This window comes from Mauremys reevesii, linkage group 7 (genome assembly GCF_016161935.1).
Source record: "Mauremys reevesii isolate NIE-2019 linkage group 7, ASM1616193v1, whole genome shotgun sequence".
NCBI lineage: Eukaryota > Metazoa > Chordata > Testudines > Geoemydidae > Mauremys > Mauremys reevesii.
The window spans coordinates 57,774,042-57,798,159 of NC_052629.1; the positions used below are offsets into that span (position 1 = coordinate 57,774,042).

Sequence of the window (24,118 nt, forward strand, 5' to 3'; positions counted from 1 at the left end):
TATTGCCTCTGCAAGCGGTGATCGAAGAGGGGAGGGGAGAGTGTTTAGCTTACAGGGAAGCAGAATGAACCAAGGTGGGGGGGGTTATCATCAAGGAGAAACAAACAGAACTTTCACACCGTAGCCTGGCCAGTCATGAAACTGGGTTTAATCAGCGTGTAATCAGCGGCCAGGCGATTTGCCTCAACCTCCCAACCCGCCATAAATGTCTCCCCCTTACTCTCACAGATATTGTGGAGCGCACAGCAAGCAGTAACAACAATGGGAATATTGGTTTCGCTGAGGTCTAACCAAGTCAGTAAACTGTGCCAGCGAGCTTTTAAACGTCCAAATGCACATTCTACCACCATTCTGCACTTGCTCAGCTTATAGTTGAACAGCTCCTGCCTACTGTCCAGGCTGCCTGTGTATGGCTTCATGAGCCATGGCATTACAGGGTAGGCTGGGTCCCCAAGGATAACTATAGGCATTTCAACATCCCCAATGGTTATTTTCTGGTCTGGGAAGAAAGTCCCTTCCTGCAGCTTTTGAAACAGACCAGAGTTCCTGAAGACGCTGCACTGAAAAGTACCCTTTTCGGTTTATGTACTCGCTGGCTTGGTGCTCCAGTGCCAAGACAGGGATATGGGTTCTGTCTATCGCCCCACCACAGTTAGGGAATCCCATTGAAGCAAAGCCATCAACTATGACCTGCACATTTCCCAGAGTCACAATCCTTGATATCAGCAGATCTTTTATTGTGTGGGCTACTTGGATCACAGCAGCCCCCACAGTAGATTTGCCCACTCCAAATTGATGCCCGGCTGACTGGTAGCTGTCTGGCGTTGCAAGCTCCCACAGGGCTATCGCCACTCGCTTGTGAACTGTGAAGGCTGCTCTCATCTTGGTATTCTGGTGCTTCAGGGCCGGGGAAAGCAATTCACAAAGTTCCATGAAAGTGCCCTTACGCAGGTGAAAGTTTTGCAGCCACTGGGAATCGTCCCAGACCTGCAACACTATACAGTCCCACCAGTCTGTGCTTGTTTCCTGGGCCCAGAATCGGCGTTCCACAGCATGAACCTGCCCCATTAACACCATGATGTGCACACTGCTGGGGCCTGTACTTTGAGAGAAGACTATGTCCATGTCTCTGTCCTTATCACTCTCGTCACCGCGCTGCCGTCGCCTCCTTGCCTGGCTTTGCTTTGGCAGGTTCTGGTTCTGCATATACTGCAGGATAATGCCCATGGTGTTTACAGTGCTCATAATTGCTATGGTGATTTGAATGGGCTCCATGATCCCAGTGTTTGGCGTCTGGGCTGAAAAAAGACGCAAAATGATTGTCTGCTCCGACGGAGGGAGGGGTGACTGACAACATGGCTTACAGGGAATTAAAATCCACAAAGGGGGTGGCTTTGCATCAAGGACAAACACAAACAACTGTCACACAGAATGGCCCCCTCAAGGATTGAACTCAAAACCCTGGGTTTAGAAGGCCGTTAATTTCACGGGAGGGAGAGAGGGAGGAAGCAAATGAATACAAAATAAATTGGGTCTATTTCTTGTTTTGATCCACTCCATCTATCTTTTACATCTTTAGGCTGGCAGCAGACGGTGCAGTTCGACTGCTAGCCATCATCATCTCCTGGGTCCTCGGCAGAAGATGGGAATGACCTGGCTGAGTCACTCCCATCTCTGCCTAGGTGCCCCTGACTGACCTCACCGAGGTTGGCTAAAAGAGCACCCAGGAGTACGACAATGATGGCTACCGATCGTAATGCACCATTACCAAAAGGCAATGAGCTGCTGCTGTGTAGCAATGCAGTCCCACGTCTGCCAGCATCCAGGAGACTTATGGTGACAGTCAGCTGTGTGGGCTCCATGCTTGCCATGGTATGGCATCTGCACAGGTAACCCAGGAAAAAAGGTGCAAAATGATTGTCTGCTATTGTTTTCATGGAGGGAGGAGGGGAGGAAGGGGCCTGACAACATGTACCCAGAATCACCTGTGACACTGTTTTTGCCCCATCAGGCACTGGGGTCTCAACCCAGAATTCCAATGGGCAGCAGAGACTGCAGGAACTGTGGGATAGCTACCCACAGTGCAACGCTCCAGAAGTCGACGCTAGCCTCGGTACTGTGGACACAGTCCGCTGACTTAATGCACTTAGAGCAGTTTTTGTGGGGACACACAATCGACTGTATAAAAACAATTTCTGAAAAACTAACTTCTATAAATTCAATCTAATTTCATAGTGTAGACATACCCTTAAACAATTTTATTTTACTTGCAGCCTTCTTCTGGAATGCTGAGCATCTGCAATGCCTATTGACTTCCATTGGAGTTAAGGGTACTCAGCAGCCCTAAAAATCAGGCCCATGGTGTCTCAGGTTGGCCATCCAAGCATTCAGACACACAGAATCAGTGGTTGCTACTGAAAATTTTGGTTGTAGGGTCAAATTCTCTGCTCACATATAAACATGCAACTTCCACTGGAATCAAGAGGAGTTTTGCCAGACTCACTGAGGTGAAGTTACCGTAGGCTCTTATTTATGTTTTACATCCCATGAGCCAAATTCTAGATGCACACAAACTCTTCAGCTTCCAAAGGAAGTCATATGGGGGCATCTCCAAGGACAGAAACTGGCCTAATGGCTGTCTCTTAAAATGGTTTGAAGTCTTGTGACCAGGGAATATGGAGCTGTAGTTGATAGTTTGAGATTTACAGGATGATGAATTCAAGTGTGTAAGCACTCAGTTGCCATGTATGTATTTCTACAACCAGCAAAAAGACAGGAACACTCTAGGGTATGTCAGTAATTTTTAATTTTCATGTGCAAATAAATATGGTTCTAGAAAAACAACAAAACACTGAACTTTCATGTCAAACTCCAGGGTTGAGATTCTCACACCTAGTCCCACTCTTTTAGACTGGATAAAAGAGCCAAAGCAACATAAGGGAGCCCTAAAAGTCCTATATTCCCCAGCACAGACACCGCAAAAACAGCTCTACGTCCGCTCTCCAAGGACCACCTCACCAGCCCTAGAATAGAGCGCTTACAGGGGGGCAGGGCTGCAGGGCATGTCTGGGACAGGGGCACAGCATTGTAGAAATTCTGGGCAGTGCTGTAGTCCATAGGACAACCCTGGTTAGGCTGCTGTAGCTTACACAGGTCCCAAAGCTGTCAATTATGCTGTCAGTTTCCAACTCACAGACTAGCCCACAATCATGAGGGGGCAGAGGTAGCGGTAAGTCACCAGAGCCTTCTCCCCTCAGGCTGTGAGTTCTGTGCCGCGCCTCTTAGAGACAGCACAGACTTTTACACCCATAACAGTGTGTGGGGTAAGTGTATGGGCAAGCACAATGCTCTTCAAACAACTAGAGGGGGATAAAAATGTCAGGTCAGGCGAGCCATATTTTAATTGTAATATAGAAATGTATACGGTCATTACAGGGCTTCATTACTCCCTTCTTCTTCAGCCCCTACAAACAAAATTGGCTTATAGTGTATAAGTCCTGGGCATCTAAATAGGGGGGAATGCCCAGTGACTTCAGGGGGCTTTGGATTAGGCCCTAATACGGCACATAAACACAAAATGTCCATTTTACCTATTTAAGTCCTAACTGGAGCAGCTGGAGGCAAATGTGCCCACATTGGACTATTGGGTTCATTCTGTTTAATTTTAACCAATGGAATGATTTTGGTTGAAGCCATTATAGCTCAGCTTGAGTTGAAACACATACAACTATAGAGGCAACTGGAATACTTAGGCTCAGTATTAGACTCCAGCTTTCTCTAACTAAAGTCTCTCCTCATCTCATGGTGCTCATTTATTAATAGCTCTCTGGTGATGGTTATGTAACAATTGGTCATCAGGGACATTCAGTTCAATTCGTTCCTTCTTAATTGCATTAGTGATTTGCTTAAGACTTGTGCTTCCTCTTCTCCTGGAGCAGCCTTTGCTTACATATAAGAGAGCTAGTTAATAACTCTTAATGTTATGCTTAATCTGTCATGTGAGCTGGATAGATTCTGTTTTGAGCAAATTAAGACGATCTTTTGACTTCTAAGCACAAAATTCAAGTGCAGAGGTTATGGAGGGGGAAATAGACTCTCCTAGGTGAAATAAACATTTTATATATTGTTTGTTGTGGTAAATTCCCATAGGATAGAAGAAACCCTTTGTTCCTGTTTGATGCACGATCTAATCACATTAAAGCAGCCTTTTATAATCACAACATTTTTAGGAGCCACATCCATATAAACATGATCATCTTCCCATAGGAAAAATGCAAACTGGTGTTTTCCTTTTCAACAGTCTCTTTAATATGCGTTATTAGCCTTCCCCCTTCTTCCCCCTGCCCCTGAAAGTGAAGATATTTTATGCAGACATAAATTCACCTGTACAACTGCCAAGGCAGACTCAGCAGATGAAGTGCTGCCTCTGGCTTGGAAAACATAAAGCGAGCATAGTAGTAATATGTGAAAAGCCAGCAGGAGGAGGATGCATTACTTACTAAAGCAGTGGGCATCAAAATCTGAAGAGTGATAAGAGAGCTGCATTATGAACTAAAGAAAAATGTCCTCTTGCTATTTACTTATTGAATACCACAGGATTCTACATACCAGTCAAAATCCAAACAGCCACGTGATAACTTAGTAATGAATTCCAACACAAGCAGATGCTATCAAGCTTTCCTGAGCTAATCTAATGCTTCAAGTTTTAAAAGGACAGTCACTTTATTGTGAGCAAATAAATAAATCAATTGATTCTGTAGCTATTTGCTAACTGTTCAGTTTGGAAAGATTTATGCATATTTTGTTATTAGTGCCTCAAGTTTAGCTTTCCATAATGTGTTGGTTAAAGAACCTCAGCATTTTCGATTGCGCTTTTCTCATCACCGTTCCATCCACATCATTGTCGGGTAGCGTTCCAGGAGAGCATTTCTGAGTTGTGCCGTGTGGATTTTGTCTCTAGTCTCTATAATGCAGGTGACCTGGGAAAAGAATTAGGAACATTCTTGAACAGATGACAACATTCTCAGACCACAATGGTATTTCCAACTAAGCCATAAAATGCATTCATAAAGGCTAGATGATCAATCTAAGTTAAAAGCTTCTGGACCCTGCACTCCCTATCTTATAGCAATGCTATAGCTCTCTCCAGTCCTCCGAAACAGAATGCTGAAGTCCTCCCTTGGTCCCACCTGTCTCCCCAACCCATCTCCCCTTTACCTCCAAAATCTTTTATTACAGGCTACTCCACTGGCATTGACTTCCTCTCTTCTGACTCTGCCCTTTCCAATAAACTGCCATGAAATCACCCATTACCACCTTCTGGATGGATCTCTTTTCTGTTCTCATTCCCATGATTTGCCTATCAACTTGGCTTCTTCCTCGCTCCTCTTCGATGCTTACCTCTCTAAGTTTCCATGATTCTGTGCTATCATGGCTCCAATGGCTCCTTCACCATCTCCACTGGACACCCCTTCTCCTCTCTCCTGCTTTTGTCAGCATCCTTTAGGGATCTATCCTCAACCCAATATTCTCTCTACACTACCTTGGGTGACTTCACCTGCTTACATGGTTTGTTACCATGTCTCCAGTCCTCCACTCTGTCCTACATCTCTTAGTATCTCTGCTGGACATTCTGCTACTAATTTAAATTAACACAGCTAAACCAAACTCCACATTTTCCCTCCCACTCTCTCCCTCCTTCCACCAGTATATTGACAATTCTCCTATTTTCCCAGTCACTCAAGCTCACAACCTCAGTGTCATTTTCTACTCCTGTCTCACTCATCTTTTCCAGCCACTCACATCTATGCTGTCCTGAGATCCTGTCAATCCTGGACAAGCATTCTGAAATCTATGCTTTCCGCTCCAGTTTAATACTGATTTTAATTCCACCTTCCTCTAAACTTTGTGGAAGGTGAGGCTTGGATGGGAAACTGAAATCAAAACCACCAAATATAGTTCATTCTTTTATGGCACATGCTGTCATGCAGAGCACCAAGTACCTTTTACAATGTACTGTATAGAACTAGCTTGCATAGCTTGTAAGATGCTGCACAACACTGTGCAATTTAACCTAATGGAGAAGTCCTCTCACTGGCACATAGCAGTTTAGGGGAAAAATAACCACATCCCTTCTGGAGTAGCAGAGTGTAACATACGTTACATTTTGGATGTGGCCATTTTTAGAGGACCTCCAGGGGTTTATTGATTACTCTCAGTCACCAGTAACTATGCAAAAAGTACAGCTTTTTATATTACAGCTATAAGGAATAGATACTTTCAAGGATGCAGTGAGACTAAAAACATTATCTTTCAGCCTATCATCTGAAAAATGCTCACAGTGAAATTCCGAAAAATCAGACCCTTGAGCATTTCATACTTCCCCAGCATAAAGTTTAAAATAAAAATAAAAACACTGAAAAAGCCATTTGAATGGTGAGACACCCCAAAACCCAGCTACAGTCTGTGCCAAGTAGCCCTGAGCTCATTTTTATTGATTATGGTTGCCCACTAGCGAACATGCTCTAGGAATTATTCTGGCCATGGAAACTATGAAAAGCCATGAAATGAAGCATGATTTATTACCCACAGCTATGTGCCTCAGTCTGAAGATGGCTTTATTATTTTTCCCCTTTAGAACATACAACAGGCCTACAGGTAACTGGAGATGGAGGGTTTTTTTAGAGCAGCGTTTCTTAAACTGGGGTCCATGAGGGCACTCCAGGGGGTCCACGGGCCCTGCTGATCAACTCCTTCCCGTCGCTCCCAGCACCTGCTGCATGATGGGGAGCAACAGTTGACTTAAGATTTTGCTGCCAGAAAAGCAGAGAGAGATTGATTGGCAAAGTAGCATCTATAGTCTATTATTATTATTAGTTTCCATGTTTGGCTGAATTAAGTCCTGTGAAAGCTGGATGGACAGAAAACTAAACGGAACTCAGGACACTATGAAGAAGTGCTGCTAGAACCCTCCGTGCTAAACTGCCATCAGTATAGAGCTTCTACTCCTGGTGCTCTGATGAGTTTGCCAGTCCTGTCAGTTTGTGTTGTGGTTTTTGTGAGGAGGACAAGTGTTCACTAGGAACCAGAGGAGGCCAAACTTTTTTTTCTTCTTCCGGGAGCCAAGCAGGATTCTGATCATCCATATGCTGACAAGCTATGGATCTGTAGCAAAGCCTTGAGTAGTCCAGTAGTAAAAATTTTCCTTCAGCATTGTATCACTTCGATGTTGTTTACTCGCTGCCTTTTTGGTCCAGTACATGGTCTATGAGACTCATGACATATCTATTTGGGAGAAATATGCACCTAGACTAGAGGAGTATTACAGATGTGCATGGAATAGATTTCACTCTCAGTAGTGTCTTCTGTATCATAAAAGTTTAACTATAACATTGTTTTCCTTGGGTAAGTGGGATCATGCACAGCCTGTTAGTTACAGCCACATTTTATAAGTACATAAATCCAATGTCAACTGAAGGAGAATGGGCTGGTGGGGACATCTGTGCCCCTAGTTAGTGGAATTCACCACATGCATTGAATATTGTTAAGTCATCCCTGCGCCAAGGTCTACTCTTGTACCGGTCTGTTTTCTTCTTCCCAAGTGGAGAATTGTGTGTGCAGGGCAGTGCTTTGGCTTGTTAGGGTTTTCTTTTATACACGCATGCTGCTCTGTGTTTGTATTGGAGAAGGTGAGTTAGAGAAATGCACTTAGAGTGGAATGTGGGGAGGTTCATGATGGTCCTTAGTTCCTGAGGCAGTTTGTTCCATAGTCTTGGACCAGCTCCTCAGAAAGTCTGTTTCCCACACAGATGAGCTTTACCCTTATGGCACATTCCACTGTGGCCAAGAAGCCAAGTTGTTGACCACACTCCATCTCAGAGTGTTAGGCTGTTTTTGAATATGCCAAGCCCGGCCATCGAGCATCTTGATGGTAAAGAACAAGATCTTGAGCTTGACTCAATCATATTCTCCCTCTAAGACCCCTCCCCCTCCTCTCACCCTTCAGCACATGCTTAGACTTACCGGCAAACTGCTTATCCCCACCACTGTAAATCACTCCCTCTGAACACTGACCCCCTTCTTTGCCCTGACTGATCCATGAAGCAAGCTACCAAGGGAGAGCCACAGCCCCTCTAAATTTCTTCACCCACTGACTGACTTTCATTCATGCCAAAGAAGAGAGTCTGCTCCTCGATTGCTAGGAGATTGGAGAGGAGGAGGAGGAGGAGGAAGCAGCAACTCACCCAAGAAACTGCTCAGTGTTGGATACTGGGGGAATAGTTGGGAGGAGAGAAACTCAGGACTAGATTGCAATGCTTACCCAAACTGAATAGTAGCTTGTGCCACAAATAGTCCATTGACTTCCACAGGGCTACTCTTGGTGGACAGCAGTATTCAGCCTAAGGGGATCTGAATCTAGCCCTCAGTGAGTTAGACGGATTTAGAAAAGGGAGCAGCTGTGAAAAGCTACCACCAGCTGATTAGGGAAGCAGTACTTTGCCCTCTGACTAGGAGATATCTTCCAAAGCACAGAGACACCCACCTCCACCCAGTCTATAAGCCCACAGTGATGCAGGCCCATTTCTCCCCTGGGTCTGACCCAGACTTTAGCTTGCTATTGCTGATTGTCCATCTTTCTTCAGTGTCAACACAAACAGGAGGGGATTGCTAAATTTTTTTAATGATTTGGTAAGAGTATATTTTTATATATTTAGAACCTGTAAAATGTTCCCAAACTGCATCTAGTGTGAAGCAGGTCATGCCAGTACGTTAGCACCCAAAGAGATCAAACACATTCCTTTGGAAACTAGGTGAATATTTGCCTCATTTAATCATTTCAACAGCTCACCCCACCATATCAAAAATGGAGCAATTGAAATAGCTGGAGGAAGCATGTTAATGGTTTTCACTTATTGATGTTACTACAATTTTGCTGCCTACACAATCGTGAGGCTTTAAGATTTTGCATATTTCTTCCTGTAGTTCTATGTTGTCACTGACCACTCTCTTCTGTCCTGGATCTCCTTCCCCAAGGTGCCACTGAATTTTATAGACCCTCAGACACACACTTTACTGTCCAATGTGGAACCTAGGCTAGGAACAGTGGGGAAAACATTCCCTTCTCCCTCTGAGTCCCAAAGTGGTCACCTGGACCCAGCTCCTCAAAGGCACCTAACTCCCACTGAAAAAATCAAACTCCCTCTCTGAAATACCCCAGAAAGGAGAGGGACTAGGATTTTCAGCTCTCAGAAGAGATCTGTGGCCCTCGTGCATAGAAGGGAAGGAATGGCAGAGAGGGGAGAGTCTGAAGAAGGGAATAGTCTTTCAGGTCTAGAATCCATATTTGCAACCAAACTCACTACCATCCTCTATAAACAATTTCTGTAAACACGAGGTGCACATAAAAAAAATCCTTCGGGGAATTGCCCGTTCCTAGTTGTTTCTAACCTGCCAAAGACTATTAACCGGTGAAAAAAATCTTGTCTTTCAAAACTACCAACTTCAACATGACCTGGCTCCTGGTGACACTGCTGTTGCTGCCAGATCAGTGATCTGTAATCTACTGCAAGACAAAAATCTCACTAGTACAGACCATCTAAATCAGAGGTACAAAACAGAAGATGTTCTTGCACATTCTAAAAAACACAAGCAGCCAGTCCCATTGCATAGGTCACTTCGTTAAGTAATTGCTGAACCTCATGAAGCCACATCATCATCAGCGAAAGAGTAAGGAGATTTGTTTTCCCCCTTTTCAATCCTGCTTATTTTCTTCAGCACAAAAGTTCCTGCAAAGATTTTCCCAAAAGCAGAATGTGCAGTTGAACACACAGGCTTTTTTTTTTTTAAGCTGTCACCACACAACTGGCGAACAGCAAAGATCTTTCCACAGATATGCACCAAATCAGTCAACCCTACTACTTCAAAGCATCCTACCAGTGAGTAAAGTCACTCCATCATCATGATAAACAGTGAGTAAAAGCCAAGTTTCTCTTACTTGGAAATGAAACAGTAAATCCTGGGCAAGATTAAGCACTGGAGTGATTTAACTCATAATGAGCCACTACATTCATCGTTAACGCCATAGTTCAGGCAGAGAATCCCTCATCTGTATTTACAACAGTGAGTATGCATTTCAGTGCTTGTCTATGGAGGGACACACTGGAAAGTTAGTCTGATTTAACAAAAGGTGTGTATTTAAAGTGGATTAGTTAAACTGCATTAAACCCCTGTGTGGACACTCATTCAGACCTAAAGTGGCCTAATTAAATTTAGCTTAATTCACTTCCAATTTCACATTACTCACATTGAAAAGAGGTAAATCCTTGTGGGATTGGGGATTTAAGCGCATGTTTAGAGTGCTTTGCTGAAGCAGGAGCAACACAGGAAGAAAAGAAAAACAAAGTATGTGCAATGTGGGTGAATTAATGTTGCAATGAAAACTTTTACTTTTTGACTTTTGAGAATTTACAGTCAGAACTTTAAAACAAAAGTTTTGGCGTTGAGTGCTACAAAGGAAAAAAATCCAGAACTACTAAATTTGAGGATTAACTTCAATTCATTGGATTACAAAAAAAAACAAAAAACCCTCAAAACATTTTGGGATATTTTGGTCTGGATCTCAACTTTGCAGCTCAGGTTTATCTCTAATTGTATCACAAATATATTCCTGCCCCTTCCAGTACTGTTAAAAATCATCATCAGGATCATTCAGTTTGTGAAACACTTTGACCTTTAGATTAGATTGCCATCCAAATCTTGTTGCAGTACAACTGAGAGTCTACTGGAATGGAAAGCCTATGAGAATAGATCATGTTTAAAAGCAGACATGAGCAATGGCACATTTTTTTTGGTCAGAGAGTATATTTGGTTTCAATATTCTGATGCACTAGCTCCATAGAAAAGGTTGCAATAGACACAAAAACTCTTGTAGCATTCTCTGCCAAGAACCAAGGAAAGATGATCTAGTACAACTTGTTTGGCAACATAAATCAGTGGTAAGCACTATTTCATGAAAAGCTAATTGAGAAACCTCGAGTTCCAAGGGCAGCAAAATCCAGCTTTCAGTTTAAAAAATATAAAACATAAAAATAGGAGGGGCTTTAAAGGTGACTCCATATTGTCCAATTGAAGAGTAAAAAATTTCAAAAGTACCTAAGGCTCCTAGAGCTCAGATCAAACGTATCCCATTGATTTCAGTTACGTCATTCAATTGTGTGTGACAGTGAATAATGATTGAGGCAAGGAATGAGTAAGAATGACTACAGCCTGGTGGTGAGAGGACTCATCTAGGATGTGGAATACCTGCGGTCAAGTCCCTGGTCCAATAACTCTTTATTTATACAAAGTAGAATAACTTCAACGGGAGAGATTGAGATGCATAGAATGGAACACACAAACAGGAGATATTTATACATACAGAGAACATGAAAAGGTGAAAGTATGCATACTTTCACCTTTTCATGTTCTCTGTATGCATCTGAAGAGGTGAGCTGTAGCCCACGAAAGCTCATGCTGAAATAAATTTGTTAGTCTCGAAGGTGCCACAAGTACTCCTGTTCTTTTTGCGGATACAGACTAACACGGCTGCTACTCTGAAAGGAGAGATTGAGATTATCCCATAGCCCCGGGCCTAGGGCGCTTTCCTGATATGTAGGAGACTCCTTTTCAAAACCCTTTTCCCCATCAAGCAAAGGGGAAAAACTGAACCCTTGTCTTCCACATCCCCTATAACCAGTAGGTTAAAAAATAATAATGAAGACAGTGGTACCGTTACCACCACATTCTTTGGCCATTTTGTGCCCTTTAAAAATACCCAGAACAAAACCTTCAGGTCAAATTAAATGTTTGACTGGAAATGGATTTTTTTCAATGGGCCAACATTTTCAGTTCATCTAGAACAGACTCTTTCATTGATTTATTTTTCAGAACTGCCAGCAAGCCAAAAACAGGAAAATTAGTGCAGAACTGAGGTCCCACCTCTGATCAAAGATTCCATAACACTTGGCCTAAGAATAGCAGTGTTAGCCATACAGGGGGTGTTGGCTCAATTCAAGTCTGGATAGGTACATTCAAACTACACAGATTCCTCCTGAAAGTTCAGCGGGATGCTCTTGCTCATCACTTCCAGTTCAGAAATGTTATATACAACGTAGCTCTGCAGTACCAACAGCTTCAGTATTTCACCCAGAACTGTCTGCATTTCAATGATAGGAGAAGCTACTCATGGATTATTTATATGCCTGTTAAGAACACAGTGATTAAGTTGCCTTATAACACACAGTACTACTGATTATCTAACATCCTGCTTCCAAAGTCTATATTTTCTGCTGGGTGGCATTACAATGCCTTATCAATCCACATGATTATGTGAAGATATATGAAGGCAGAAGAGTCCTAACTACTCTATAATTACAATTATAATTACAATCCGAAGAAGTGAGCTGGAGCTCATGAAAGCTCATGCTAAAATAAATTTGTTAGTCTTTAAGGTGCCACAAGTACTCCTGTTTTTTTTTGTTTGTTTTTTTTTTTTTTTTGCGGATACAGACTAACACGGCTGCTACTCTGAAACCTGAAATTACAGCCAAGTTTGTGAGAGGCCAGTACTGCTGAAGTGACAAACTGCATTCCCCCCCTTACCTTAATAGTGAAGAGATCAGATATCACAAACATGTGTTCTTGTTTGATGTCCAGCACCCTAGAACAAACCAAGAATAAATTAAAGAGCAGGGCAAATCCTTGTCATTGTCAAATGCTTTCTGTAAGTGTTTGAGCAATAAAATTCATGCAGGTGTCGTTGGAGGAAAGAAGGGTGATGTACTTCAAACCTTATTCATATGCTGAAATAAATATGGGGTCATAGCAGAGGCTGTTCACATCCCTAAAATGCTTTTAGTCCCGTAGCTACTGGCCCTTCATGACATCTGCTGCACCACTGTCATCCTATTACCATTGCATTTAAATCAATGGATTGTTAGCACATATCTGGGAAATTTATAGCAACAATCAAATGGATATGCGCAGTTGGACCAAAGTGCAAGAGCTGGATGGGAGCAACCAGGAAAAGAGATAATATGCTGAAATTAGACAGCATTGAAAGACCTTGTAGAAGTTTAACCCTGAAGAGATTTTTCCAATTGAATTCTCCATTTCATTTCTCCTTTCATTTCCCAAGTACTCCCCCATGGAGTCACTTGGCCTGCAAGTTTTGTTAGCAATAGATATGCCTCTGCTTTTAACAACTATGTATTTTATTTATAGGGTTAAGGGCAAAACTTAGCTTTTGTATGTGCGCACAGGACTTGCATTTACATCAGAAGGCAGGATTTGCCCTGTACTCTATACTGTTTCATGCTTCTGAGAAGCATTTAATATAGAGATTAAAATGACTAGGAGAGAGACTAGCACCATATGGCCCAGAAAGCAATTCAAATTTGTTTTAATAAAAGTAGATGCCTCGCAATGACTAGAAGCAATGAAATTCTACATTTCAACATTGATGAGCCACCCAGAGCTGGATAGTTGTAGACGTATTATGGAGGGCACATACCAACGTTCCGCCTGTGACAGGGAAAGGTTTTTGACAGAGGCTACAACAGTGCTATATACGTAGATTCCCTGGGTTACTTTAGTCATTTGTGTAAACCACTGGATTACTCTCTTTGCCTTCAGCTGTCACTTATAAGCATGCAATAGTCTTTAAAAACAAACACTGAGTCCATTGTGCTATTTTCTCAACAGTGTAATACCGGCTATAAATACAGGATTCTGAATTACCTCACTTCCTCCCGAGTCAGTATCTCCAGTAGCTTTGAAATAGCTCCTGGACAATCAGAGAGAAGGAGGGAAAATTTGCAGACTCTGTTGTCAAGGGTCAGGGCACGATCTATGCACTGTCTCATCAAAGGTAGCTCCAAGTTGCCACTGCATACAGTGATTGCCACTCTGAAAGACAAGAGCAAACAGGGACTATTTCCTTCTTTTTTATGCAAAGAAATTCCTGTAGAATTGCCATACTAGAGAGTAATGCAGATATTTCAGTAACTGTATTGATACAGTATGCAATATCTGCTTTTGCCATTTGCTGCAGCTGCCCTCTCCTATTACTTTTCAGATGGCATATGCTTCAGTATCACCTCATGCCACGATCACCTCAGCTTTCACTAGCTAAAGGCAGAGTCCGGTCAGTACTTGGATGAGGGACCTCACAAGAGACAAAAAACACGATCCAGGAAGAGGCGTTGACAATGTAGTAGATGTTTTTCTCTTGGAGCCTATACTGGCCAAACAGAGTGTTGTAAATGCTGTCTGCTGCTGGAGGTGGCTGCATTTCTTTGGTGTGAGAGACGCCACGTACACGCCTTCCAAAGTAGTGCGGGATGCTTCCAGATGAAAGGCATCATATAAGTGTACATTCATTATATCCCTGCCTTGGGGGGAGCTCGCTCAGTAACTCTCAGTCTGGAGTTTTTCCACCAGTGACATTCCAAGAGGTGCTCCTTTTCCTGCTCCTGTCTAAAGAAAGGAGCCCATGCTCCATAGAGGACATGGGAGTAAAAATGTCTGTGCTGTGTCAACATTAGTACTTCTACTGTTATAAGCAGTGGAGCTGCACTGGTGTAAGATCAAGACAGCGAGAGGTGCTGAATATGCTCAGTGGGGATATACATATTTCCATTCAATATTTTGTTTTCTCCTCATTTAATGGGCAGTCCCAGGCCCTATTTACTGCACACTATTCAAACCCTTCTCTCAAGACAGAATTACCAATTTCCCCATGGGAGTTTCTATAGTGCTCATCACTATGGTATCACACATCAAGCAGCAGCTCATATTTAAATACCAATACTCACATTCATTTTGAAATCTTCTCACTGCTCTTCAAAGGTCATGGAGCTGTAGTGTACCCTGAGCATCTATCAGTCCAGATCTGGGAGGGCATTCCAGAGCCCCCAGGACACTTATGAGAACACACTGTCAACCACACCCTCTCTATTATATCAGTGCCTCTGTTGATCAGACCTGTGGCAGTGTGTCATAGGGAGAGAGGTGGTCTCTCAGGCTACCTCTACCTTATGAGTTAAGGGTGTGAATTCCCTGCTCACATACACATCCTCACACTAGTTCTCATCGAGCTAGCATGAGTATAAATAGCAGTGTGGCCACAGTAGCACAGGTAGCTGCCATGGAAGCATGGCTGAGCTGTGCTGAGTAGGTACTCACCCGTTTGAGGCAGGCTTGTACTGGGCATGGCTCAGCTGTGCCTCCGCTGCCACTACCCCTGCTATTGCACCTACCCATGCCAGCTCAATGAGAACTGGCACAAGTACATCTACATGAGCAGGGAAATCACACCCCTACCTTGTAGCATAGATGTAGCTTGTGAGGCTCGTCCTGGGCTAGTTAAGGCTTTAGAGGCCTTAATGTTGTTACAGTTTAGAGTTCTGTTTAGTAGAATACTGGGATGATGATTTGTACTGAAGTAGTGCCTAGGAGCCCCAGACGCAGTCCAGGGCCTTGTTGTGCTTGGCACTGTTCAAAAAGATAAGGCCTCTGCCCTGAAGAGCCCGTTGAAATCTAAGGAACAACAAAGAGCGCAAGGTAACAATGAGCCAATACTGGTACTCGTGATAAGCAATGGTCTCAACACACCAGTTGCCTGACCATTGTCCAGTATTTTCTGTAGGCAATTGTGGGACTGAATATCCAGCCTCCCCAGATCTCTGTGGGTACCATCAAAATACCAACCGATGTTGTCAAGTAAAATGAATCAATAACTATTAAGAGACCCCCATCTAACAATCGCAAAGAACTATTAAGCCCAGCTCAGTGGAACCGCTCCTCTGAGAGTCACTGTTAGGGACTTTAGTAACAGTGAAAAAGCCCATTGAACATTTGGGTGATGTGTTCAAGGTGCTATATAAACATTAAGTCTCATCATAATTCTGCTGACTGACCACAGAGAGGTTAAGGGCCAGATCCTCAATCATATTTAAGCGCCTACCTCTACTGAAATCTAAGTGATTTGTTTGAAGTCACACATTAGTCTATGGCACTGCTAAAGCAGCAGAACCCAGATCTCCTCACTCCCAATTCCAGGCTTCTTCTCTTTCACTACAGTCTCACTCTATTTGAGTTTATTGCACTTCATCTTTTCTAGGCGCTACTCCGTAATTTAATTGCCAGTATAGTACAAGATATGCTAGGCTGCTTCACTCAGCCGATAATTCTCTTCTTGAGCCTACAAAGTGACCAAAGACATCAGCTTTGTCCAGAGGAGATCCCACACAATGAAAAACCAAACCTGAAATAATCCACACACATTATGGGCTCTGCTATGAGCTTGGGCTCAGCCCTGCAAGGTGCTGAACATCCTGACCCGGATCCAAGGCATCATTTACACACATGCTCGTTTTTAAACACATGTCGAATCCCACTGATTGACGTTGGGGCCAGAGTGCTGAACATCTTGCAGGATTGAACCCTTTGGATCAATTTGTTTCCCTGCATTGATTGTTACGGACAGAAGTGAAAATGGGCCGCGTCGGGCTGGCATACTGGTAAGAAATGGCCGTCGGAATGGGCCCGTATGCAGCCGACAGCGCTTTAATGTTGCTGCCCCTTTTGCCCCCCCCTACCAGGGCTGTGGGAGGGGGCAAAAGGGGAGTTGCCCCAGGGCCCAGTGATTTAAAAGGGCCTGGGGCTCCCAGCTGCTGACCCCCAGCCCTGCCCCTTCCACCTGAGGCCCCGCCCCTTGTGGGGGCCTGGAGCCAGGCCCCTGTACTGGTAAGACTTTTAAGTTACTTTTGCCCCTGGTTACGGAGGATTTCAGCTGAAGGTCTGGCCCTCTTTCTCTCTCTATTTCAGCAAGTTATCCCTAGAGCAGCGTCCGACTGACAATAGTGGTTGCCTCAACATTCAGAATAAAGGAGAAGAAGAGACCCCTCTGTGTCTGAGAAGTAGAGTGTGCACACACTATTTCATGTGACTTCCTTGGTAAGCTCTGTGTTTGCAATAGCTGGTTTATAGATGCTGTACCTTTTACTCTTTAACTCTGGCAGCTTCCCAGCAATTAAGGCTGCAAGTCCAATAGCCCCTTCCGCATCCACCGTGGCTCTCTCAAACTCCAGCAACCGCAGCATGGAAATTAGAATGTCCTCTTCCCTGAAGGCAAAAGGAACTGTGTCAAAACTGAACAAAATACAGAGTGAATTTAAAAGAATTAATGGGATGAGACAAGATATTTATATATTAAGGGTGTGAAAATAGGTCTTGACTACACGGTATTTTTTGCAAGAGTAGGGGCTTTAGCCTCAGCATCCTGGCTAAATACCCGGTTGGATATGTACATCCTACCTACCTAAATTGCCCCTGCTGTTTGACTTGGGTAAGTTGTTTTCCACTGGCTGTCCTGCACTGTTGTATAGTATTGCTGTATGTTGTTAAAGGGCTGTTCCCACACCATGAAGGTGACCAAATTTAACTAATGGGTGAAGTCCTTACTCACACTTGGTAGCCCTTTTGCTACCCTGGGACTAAACATGTCCATAAGGATTGTAAGATAGGGCTTGTTTATAGCATCTGATATTTGGATAAAAGATATTATATGTACACGCGCATTTTGCCATTTTCCCACCAATATTCTCTTTTGTGGGTTATTCTTAATTATTCATGAATTTCGTTAACACCTAAATCTTGGCCTTCAGATGACTAATATTTGCAATTTATGCTATGTTGCTTATATACAAAAATCACTTGGCACTGTTTCTGTTTGGGTGATTATATAACCCACACAGAATTGTGTATTTTACAGTGAAATATACAATTAAAAAAAGTCACCTGAGCTTCGTGTTCAATCTTTGTCAATAATCACACCGATCTGGGGGGTACCCATAGAGAACCTGCACAATCTCAAGGTAGATAGTGCAAGCATAGTTGCCCTGAAAAAGGCATAGGGGTTGATCCTCAACTGGCCAGTTTACCCCAGCTATGGATCTGGCTTACATTTCTTCCATGGGTTGATCATATATTAGGGTAAATAGCACTGCATCATATAAACATCAGCTACAATTCCATAGTCGTCCAACAATGCCTGTTATCTCGAAAAGCCTCCCTTTATTCCCCTGCCTGTCTCTCCCCATTCTAAATCTCACCTGAAAAACACCTCTCCTTTGCTTCTGTGTCTAGATACCTCTTTCCTATTTTAAAATATATAACTGCGTAAATATTATTTATGACCCTGAAAGTACTTCGGATACAGTTGGTCTGAAACACACTATATAAAATACAGCTTAAGGCCAAACAGTCGAATGAATGCCAAAGCAGATGGGAAGATAACCTCCGACTAAGAAGCATTTATCTCCCCATTCAAGAGCTATAGAAAAATCAATAGAAAAACTGTTCCTGACTTCAAAGAGTTCACTCAGGACCTCAGAGCTTGATCCTGCAGTCCCAAGCAGTTGAAACTTTCATTGAAATAAATTGATAAGCCCTGGAAGTCAGGCTTGATCAGGCCCTCAGGGAGGAGCCTCTATAGCCCTTCTCTAACGTACAACCATATTTTGTTTTACAAATACCCATTCAGGTCAACATCATTCACTGCATTGTTCTTCACCTACCTCACGGTAACAACCTTGTCTACAAGCTTCCCAGTCAACTGCAAAGAATTGGTACCAAAGCAAGGTCCACTCACATCTGCAAATTTCAGAAACATGTCAAAAGTGAAGCTGGCTATTTAGTGATGTCCAAACTTGCCTAGAGCCCTGGGCTCTCTTTTTATTTTATTAAAAAAACAAAACAAAACAAAAAACCCCACAGCACATTGCCATTATACAGTTTTAAAAATATACATTTTCTAATTACCTGTTATTTCTGTATCCAAATAAAAGTAGTTTGCCAACATAAGAGACCAAAGACTTTACACTCTAAGGCTCCAGTCCTGCAGTAAGAACCATACAGCTGCACCCCAGGGCCTGCAAAGTTCCATTGACTCCAATGACCCAGTGATTATGTGGTTCTCAATGTGCAACAGCACCTGAATTATATATTATAAATAAGTATGAGGAGTTGAAAAGGACATCAAGTTTGTGAGCCATAGTGGCTAAGTGGAGTGGTCAACAAATGAGAGTATAGAGCAGGAGGAATTAACAACAATAGTAAGAAGTTTCAAGTATCAGAGGGGTAGCCGTGTTAGTCTGGTTCTTTGCTTCAGTAAGAAGTTTGGTTTTGATATCTCTAGTTCAATTAAGTGGAGGAATATCCACAAGTTGATATGAGATCATGCGTGGGGTGGGAGGGAGAGATTGTTAAGAAGGAAGTGGAGATTTTTCATGCTCACACAGCTGTATTTTCAGAGGTGTTGACCTCTAACGCTCATTGAGCTTAATGCAGGAGATGCTCTGAAAAAAATCAGCTAAACAGGGGTTTTTGTTTGTTTTGTTGTTTGTTTAAATATGCAGGTTTCTCTGAAAATTAAATGACAAAACCCCAAAACTGGGAACCCCCGTTTCCAAATGCTGCTGCCTTGTTGTTTTATACATCTAAGTAAGTAATCACTGTATTCTGCCACCCTTATGTTGATTAATGTCTTACTTTGCAAGCTATCCCATTGATTTCAGTGGAATAAGGTACTACTAGTTGTGATACAACTGGCAAAATGTGGCCCTAAATAAATACATTTATGTCCCTAAGTGTTCATTTGTGCATCAAAATGTGGGATCTGGAAGTCTTCTTATTGCATCCATGTTGTAAAGTCCAGCTCCGTGGGTTGCTATTAGCAGCATTTATTAAACCACGACACTTCAAATGGGACACTTCACTTCAGTTAGACTTCATATGGATCAACTGGAAAAGAAGATTCACAGATTGTAGAAATCCATAACAACATTTATTGTCTGATTTCATACTTTTACCTCCATAAAACTGATGGTTGCTACAGGCCTGGTCTTCAATAGGATGGCCTATCTTTAATGATTGTTGTAACACAGGGAAACTCTCCGATTCAACACCCTGGGAAAGGAGGAAATTTTTTTTTAACTACTACTATGCAGATCAAGTTACAACAGGAACCACCAACAGCAAGGAAACCAGTTCTGTAAGAAGTGTGGCAAAGTTTGTTATGATCAGCAACCATCATGAACCCTTTTGCCAATTAAATTTTAGCTGCTCCCTTGTACTAAAGATATACCGTCTGTTTGGTAAAGGCCCAAATTTAGGTTTTCTAAAGAAAAAAAGGGGGAGGGGAGGGGAGATGGGAATAGTTTAAAAATAAAAGTGAACAGAAATGTTTGCATGAATTTCAAAAGGATCAAGACCATTTCCCTACATGGGGACCCAAAACACAGAAGCATTGTACTGGTACAAACCAAAGTGAAATTGACTAGTCTAATCCTACTGACACGAGATGATGGATGAGTTATAATTTTGCTTTTAGTTGAATATTCGCCATTTATTTATATTATAAAAAACCTTTCAGTAGTCTAGGGCATTATTTTAACTGGATAAGGTGGTGTGTTGATTTTAATTTATGATTTTACCTTGACAGTGGTCCCTCTATGATTTCTCAGTCGCTAAACTCTTCCAAATAGATCAAATAAAATCTCTCATCACTTTTGGCATGAGAGAATAAGCTCATAAAAGGAGTCTGAATTGTTCCTTTTGACTTGTCACCTGATCATAAAAGATTCCTTTTAAATAACATCAAGTTCTACTGTAACGGGAGCAAGCAATAAATAAAAATGTATGTTTAATCCAACAGTTCCTTTGTGTCATAGAAAGAAAGGACAATTAAGTCATTGGACTATTACATCCCTCCCTAAGAAGAAAACACACTGGTGCCAGCTATCTTAACCAACAGGCATCACCTCATTTTCTGCAGGCTTTACATCAAAATGAGGAAAAAACAAGACACATACAAAAACAGGGTGAATTTCACCCTGATGCACAGGGAGAGCACAAGGCCCATGTGCCACTTAAGTCCTCAAAATAGGTCTTAAGTAGGGCCTCAGCCTTTTGCCCAGGGATGGGGAATAATGGAATAGCATCAATATCATCATATACATTTCCAGCCTTGAGTACTATGGTCCTCTGGAGATTTCAGTCTTGTCAATGATTCATACCAGTTTCCATTATATTCAGTATAGGTTTGTTTTTCCCTTGGGACAAGTTCAGATTCAAACTCCCAAGATTGAGTAAAAAATGACCAAAGTCCTCAAGTCTTATCCCATGTTTTTAATATAGAAATCTAATTTATCATGAATAATCATCACCACGACCAATATGCAGAGATGGACTAGAGCCTAAAAATTTGGCTCTGGATTCCAATTTCTTAAAATTCAGAGGTGTTTGCATTTAAGTTCAGTTTGGTGCCCATCTTTAGGAACCCTCCAGGTAGTACTTTTTTTTTTTATAGCTATTATACATTTGTGGGTGGCTAAAGTAATTCGATCTTGTAATGTCAAGCAACCTTGCATCATCCAGAAATATGTTGTCTGCTGTATCCCACCACTTACAATTTCAACAGCTGCTAGCTGAAATTTCTACACCAAGAGCCAGAAGGGGTTATTCTGTGCATAATTTGGGATGAACATTTTATTTTATGGACAAATTTTCACAATAATCCACAAAGACCTCAGTTTTAACCTGAATAGGTTGCTCCTTCCAGGAGGAAAGATTAAGTAATCTCCATACTATATTGGGGCTCTATCTAGTTGAAGGTCTTTCAAATAAGCCTTCTACAGTGTCCTAAAACTTGGAGGCAACTAAAGACTTAATAAGATCACACAGGTTTCAAACAAGCTAAATAAACACTCTTAAATCCATTAAACAGCCCCAAACAGGTCAGTTAAAACTTTAGATGTGGAGAGTTTGGTCTTATTTGCTTTAAAAAAGGTTTCCTACATAGTTAACAAACCCCCAAACAATTAACCAAGAAACAAAGCAGACTGCCAAAATTCTAAAATAGAGTTCTCATGGAGGATGACCATGGGAACCAATAACCTCGGTCTATAGTGTACACAGACTCATTCCCAGTACTTTAGTAGAATACAGAACCTTTCTGAAGCCTGAGAGATCGGAGGATAAGTTTCTCAAAATACACAGTTGAAAGGTGAAAACAACTTACAATCACAGCAATGTGTGGGTTGAGATGTTTGAGGGCAGCAGCTGATCCTGCTAGCAATCCACAGTGGCCTCCTGCAGGAAAAATCACTGCATCCAGCTTTGGCACTTGTTCATATATCTCCAATCCCATGGTACCCAGCCCTGACAGGTATATAGCACTATCCTCCCTAGGGGAAATGAAAAAAACAAGTCATTGCAGAGTTGAGACTTGTTAGCAGTTCATTATTGTAAAGCTATAGTTTATCAGGAAAATCGCATATGGAAATATATAGGGTTAGAATTTCCAGGAGGCATTGCAAGTACTTCCTGCTACTGATCAGATCCTCACATAACTGCAGCTATAGATATTGCTGCAATGAACCTTAGCAATCCTGATACTTTCTAAAACAACATTACATTGAAAGGCAACATGGAGCAAAATAATCCCATGAGAAGAAACAGACGCAAGTTCAGCAGTTTCAGCCAGGACAGCAAATGTTTCAAGATCTCTAAGCCACTTTACTGTGTGCAATCCATCTGAGTGTGACAGGGCTGATGGACTTCATCCAGGTGAGTCAGGATTAAAGTGACAAGCAGTGCTTTGCTCGACGAATGAACTGAACTTTCTGCCCCTAGAAAGCCTATCCTGCTAGCTCTCAGGCTACTATAATTATGATCAGGTGAATTCTCTATTGGCATTGCTGGCAAGGAGAGGACTCCCTTTTCTGTTGCTATAACTTCCTTAAGCTGCATGAGTTCTAATATCCTCCGGTCAAAACTGTAAGCAGTAAGAAGGAATCTAAGGTAGGTATAGCGATCTCTGTTCACTTGAGTGTGATTTAGTGCTCACAATAGTGGGAATTTACAGGAAAGGGAAGCACTGTGTTTATGTAGTCATGTAGATACAGACCAGATCAGTGGAGCACAAAACTTTCCACAATCCAGGGCCAAAATCTGATACCTTAACACCCCTTGGAAGACCTCCATGAAGTATAAGAGGAGGATTTAGTCTGCCTAAGTATTCATTGGAAAAACACTTACAGCTACAGGCAGTTATATGAACATATTAAGAGTACACACAGCCAGCAAGGTACAACAAAAGATTGTTGTAACTTCAGAGGTGGCTGATTTAGAATCATTTTAATTAAGCCTGCAGAATGACAAATTAATCAAAAATTGTAAGACTTTTGAGTACTTGTGTGCGTTCTACATACTCGGACATCAATAAACCAAGCAGAGTTACTGTACCAGTGAACTCATTTTTTACACTCTACCAACATATTCATCCCTTAATTTTATCTCTAGTGCAAGGGGCTGTATTTATTCATTAATTATTTGTATCATAGACTCATAGACTTTAAGGTCAGAAGGGACCATTTTGATCATCTAGTCTGACCTCCTGCACAATGCAGGCCACAGAATCTCACCCATCCACTTCTATAACAAACCCCTAGCCTGAGTTATTGAAGTCCCCAAATTGCGGTTTGAAGACCTCAAGCTGCAGAGAATCCTCCAGCAAGTGACCTCTGCCCCATGCTGCAGAGGAAGGCGAAAAACCTCCAGGGCCTCTGCCAATCTGCCCCGGAGGAAAATTCCTTCCCGACCCCAAATATGGCGATCAGCTAAACCCTGAACATGTGGGCAAGACTCACCAGCCAGCACCCAGGAAAGAATTCTCTGTAGTGTAACAGATCCCAACCCATCTAACATCCCATAATAACATCTAGAGGCCCCAACAGAGCTCAGGGCCCTAATGTGCTTGCTGCTTTACCTACACAGCAAAAGACAGTCCCCTGTCCTGAACAATTTACAATATTAATCGACAAGACAGAGGGGTGGGCGGGGGCGAGGAATCAACATTATCCCAGTTTTACAGATGAGGCAGAGTGAGATTAACCAGCTTGCTCAATGTCACACGAAGTCTGTGGAGGAGCTGGGAACTGAACCCCAATCCAGATCCATAACCTGAAGACGATCTCTTCCCGTTTATATAGGATTGTTTTACAAGTAAAACAAGATA

At 42.4% G+C, this 24,118-nt stretch overlaps 1 protein-coding gene across 9 annotated transcripts in view; it reads right to left on the reverse strand.

The window, feature by feature from the left end:
• Positions 1–4,774: 4,774 nt before the first annotated feature.
• The window catches only part of LOC120368875 (putative threonine dehydratase), a 99,215-nt gene continuing 79,871 nt past the window's right edge, over positions 4,775–24,118 (reverse strand). For all 9 annotated transcript variants that reach the window (XM_039481565.1, XM_039481568.1, XM_039481572.1 and 6 more), the window contains 7 exons: positions 22,121–22,286; positions 19,911–20,007; positions 18,618–18,693; positions 17,038–17,163; positions 13,777–13,944; positions 12,640–12,697; positions 4,775–4,979 (listed from right to left, as the gene is read on the reverse strand). In XM_039481565.1, the coding sequence (XP_039337499.1) occupies positions 4,881–4,979; positions 12,640–12,697; positions 13,777–13,944; positions 17,038–17,163; positions 18,618–18,693; positions 19,911–20,007; positions 22,121–22,286 (790 nt within the window). In that variant the 3' untranslated portion in view covers positions 4,775–4,880. The remainder of the gene's footprint in view (positions 4,980–12,639; positions 12,698–13,776; positions 13,945–17,037; positions 17,164–18,617; positions 18,694–19,910; positions 20,008–22,120; positions 22,287–24,118) is intronic.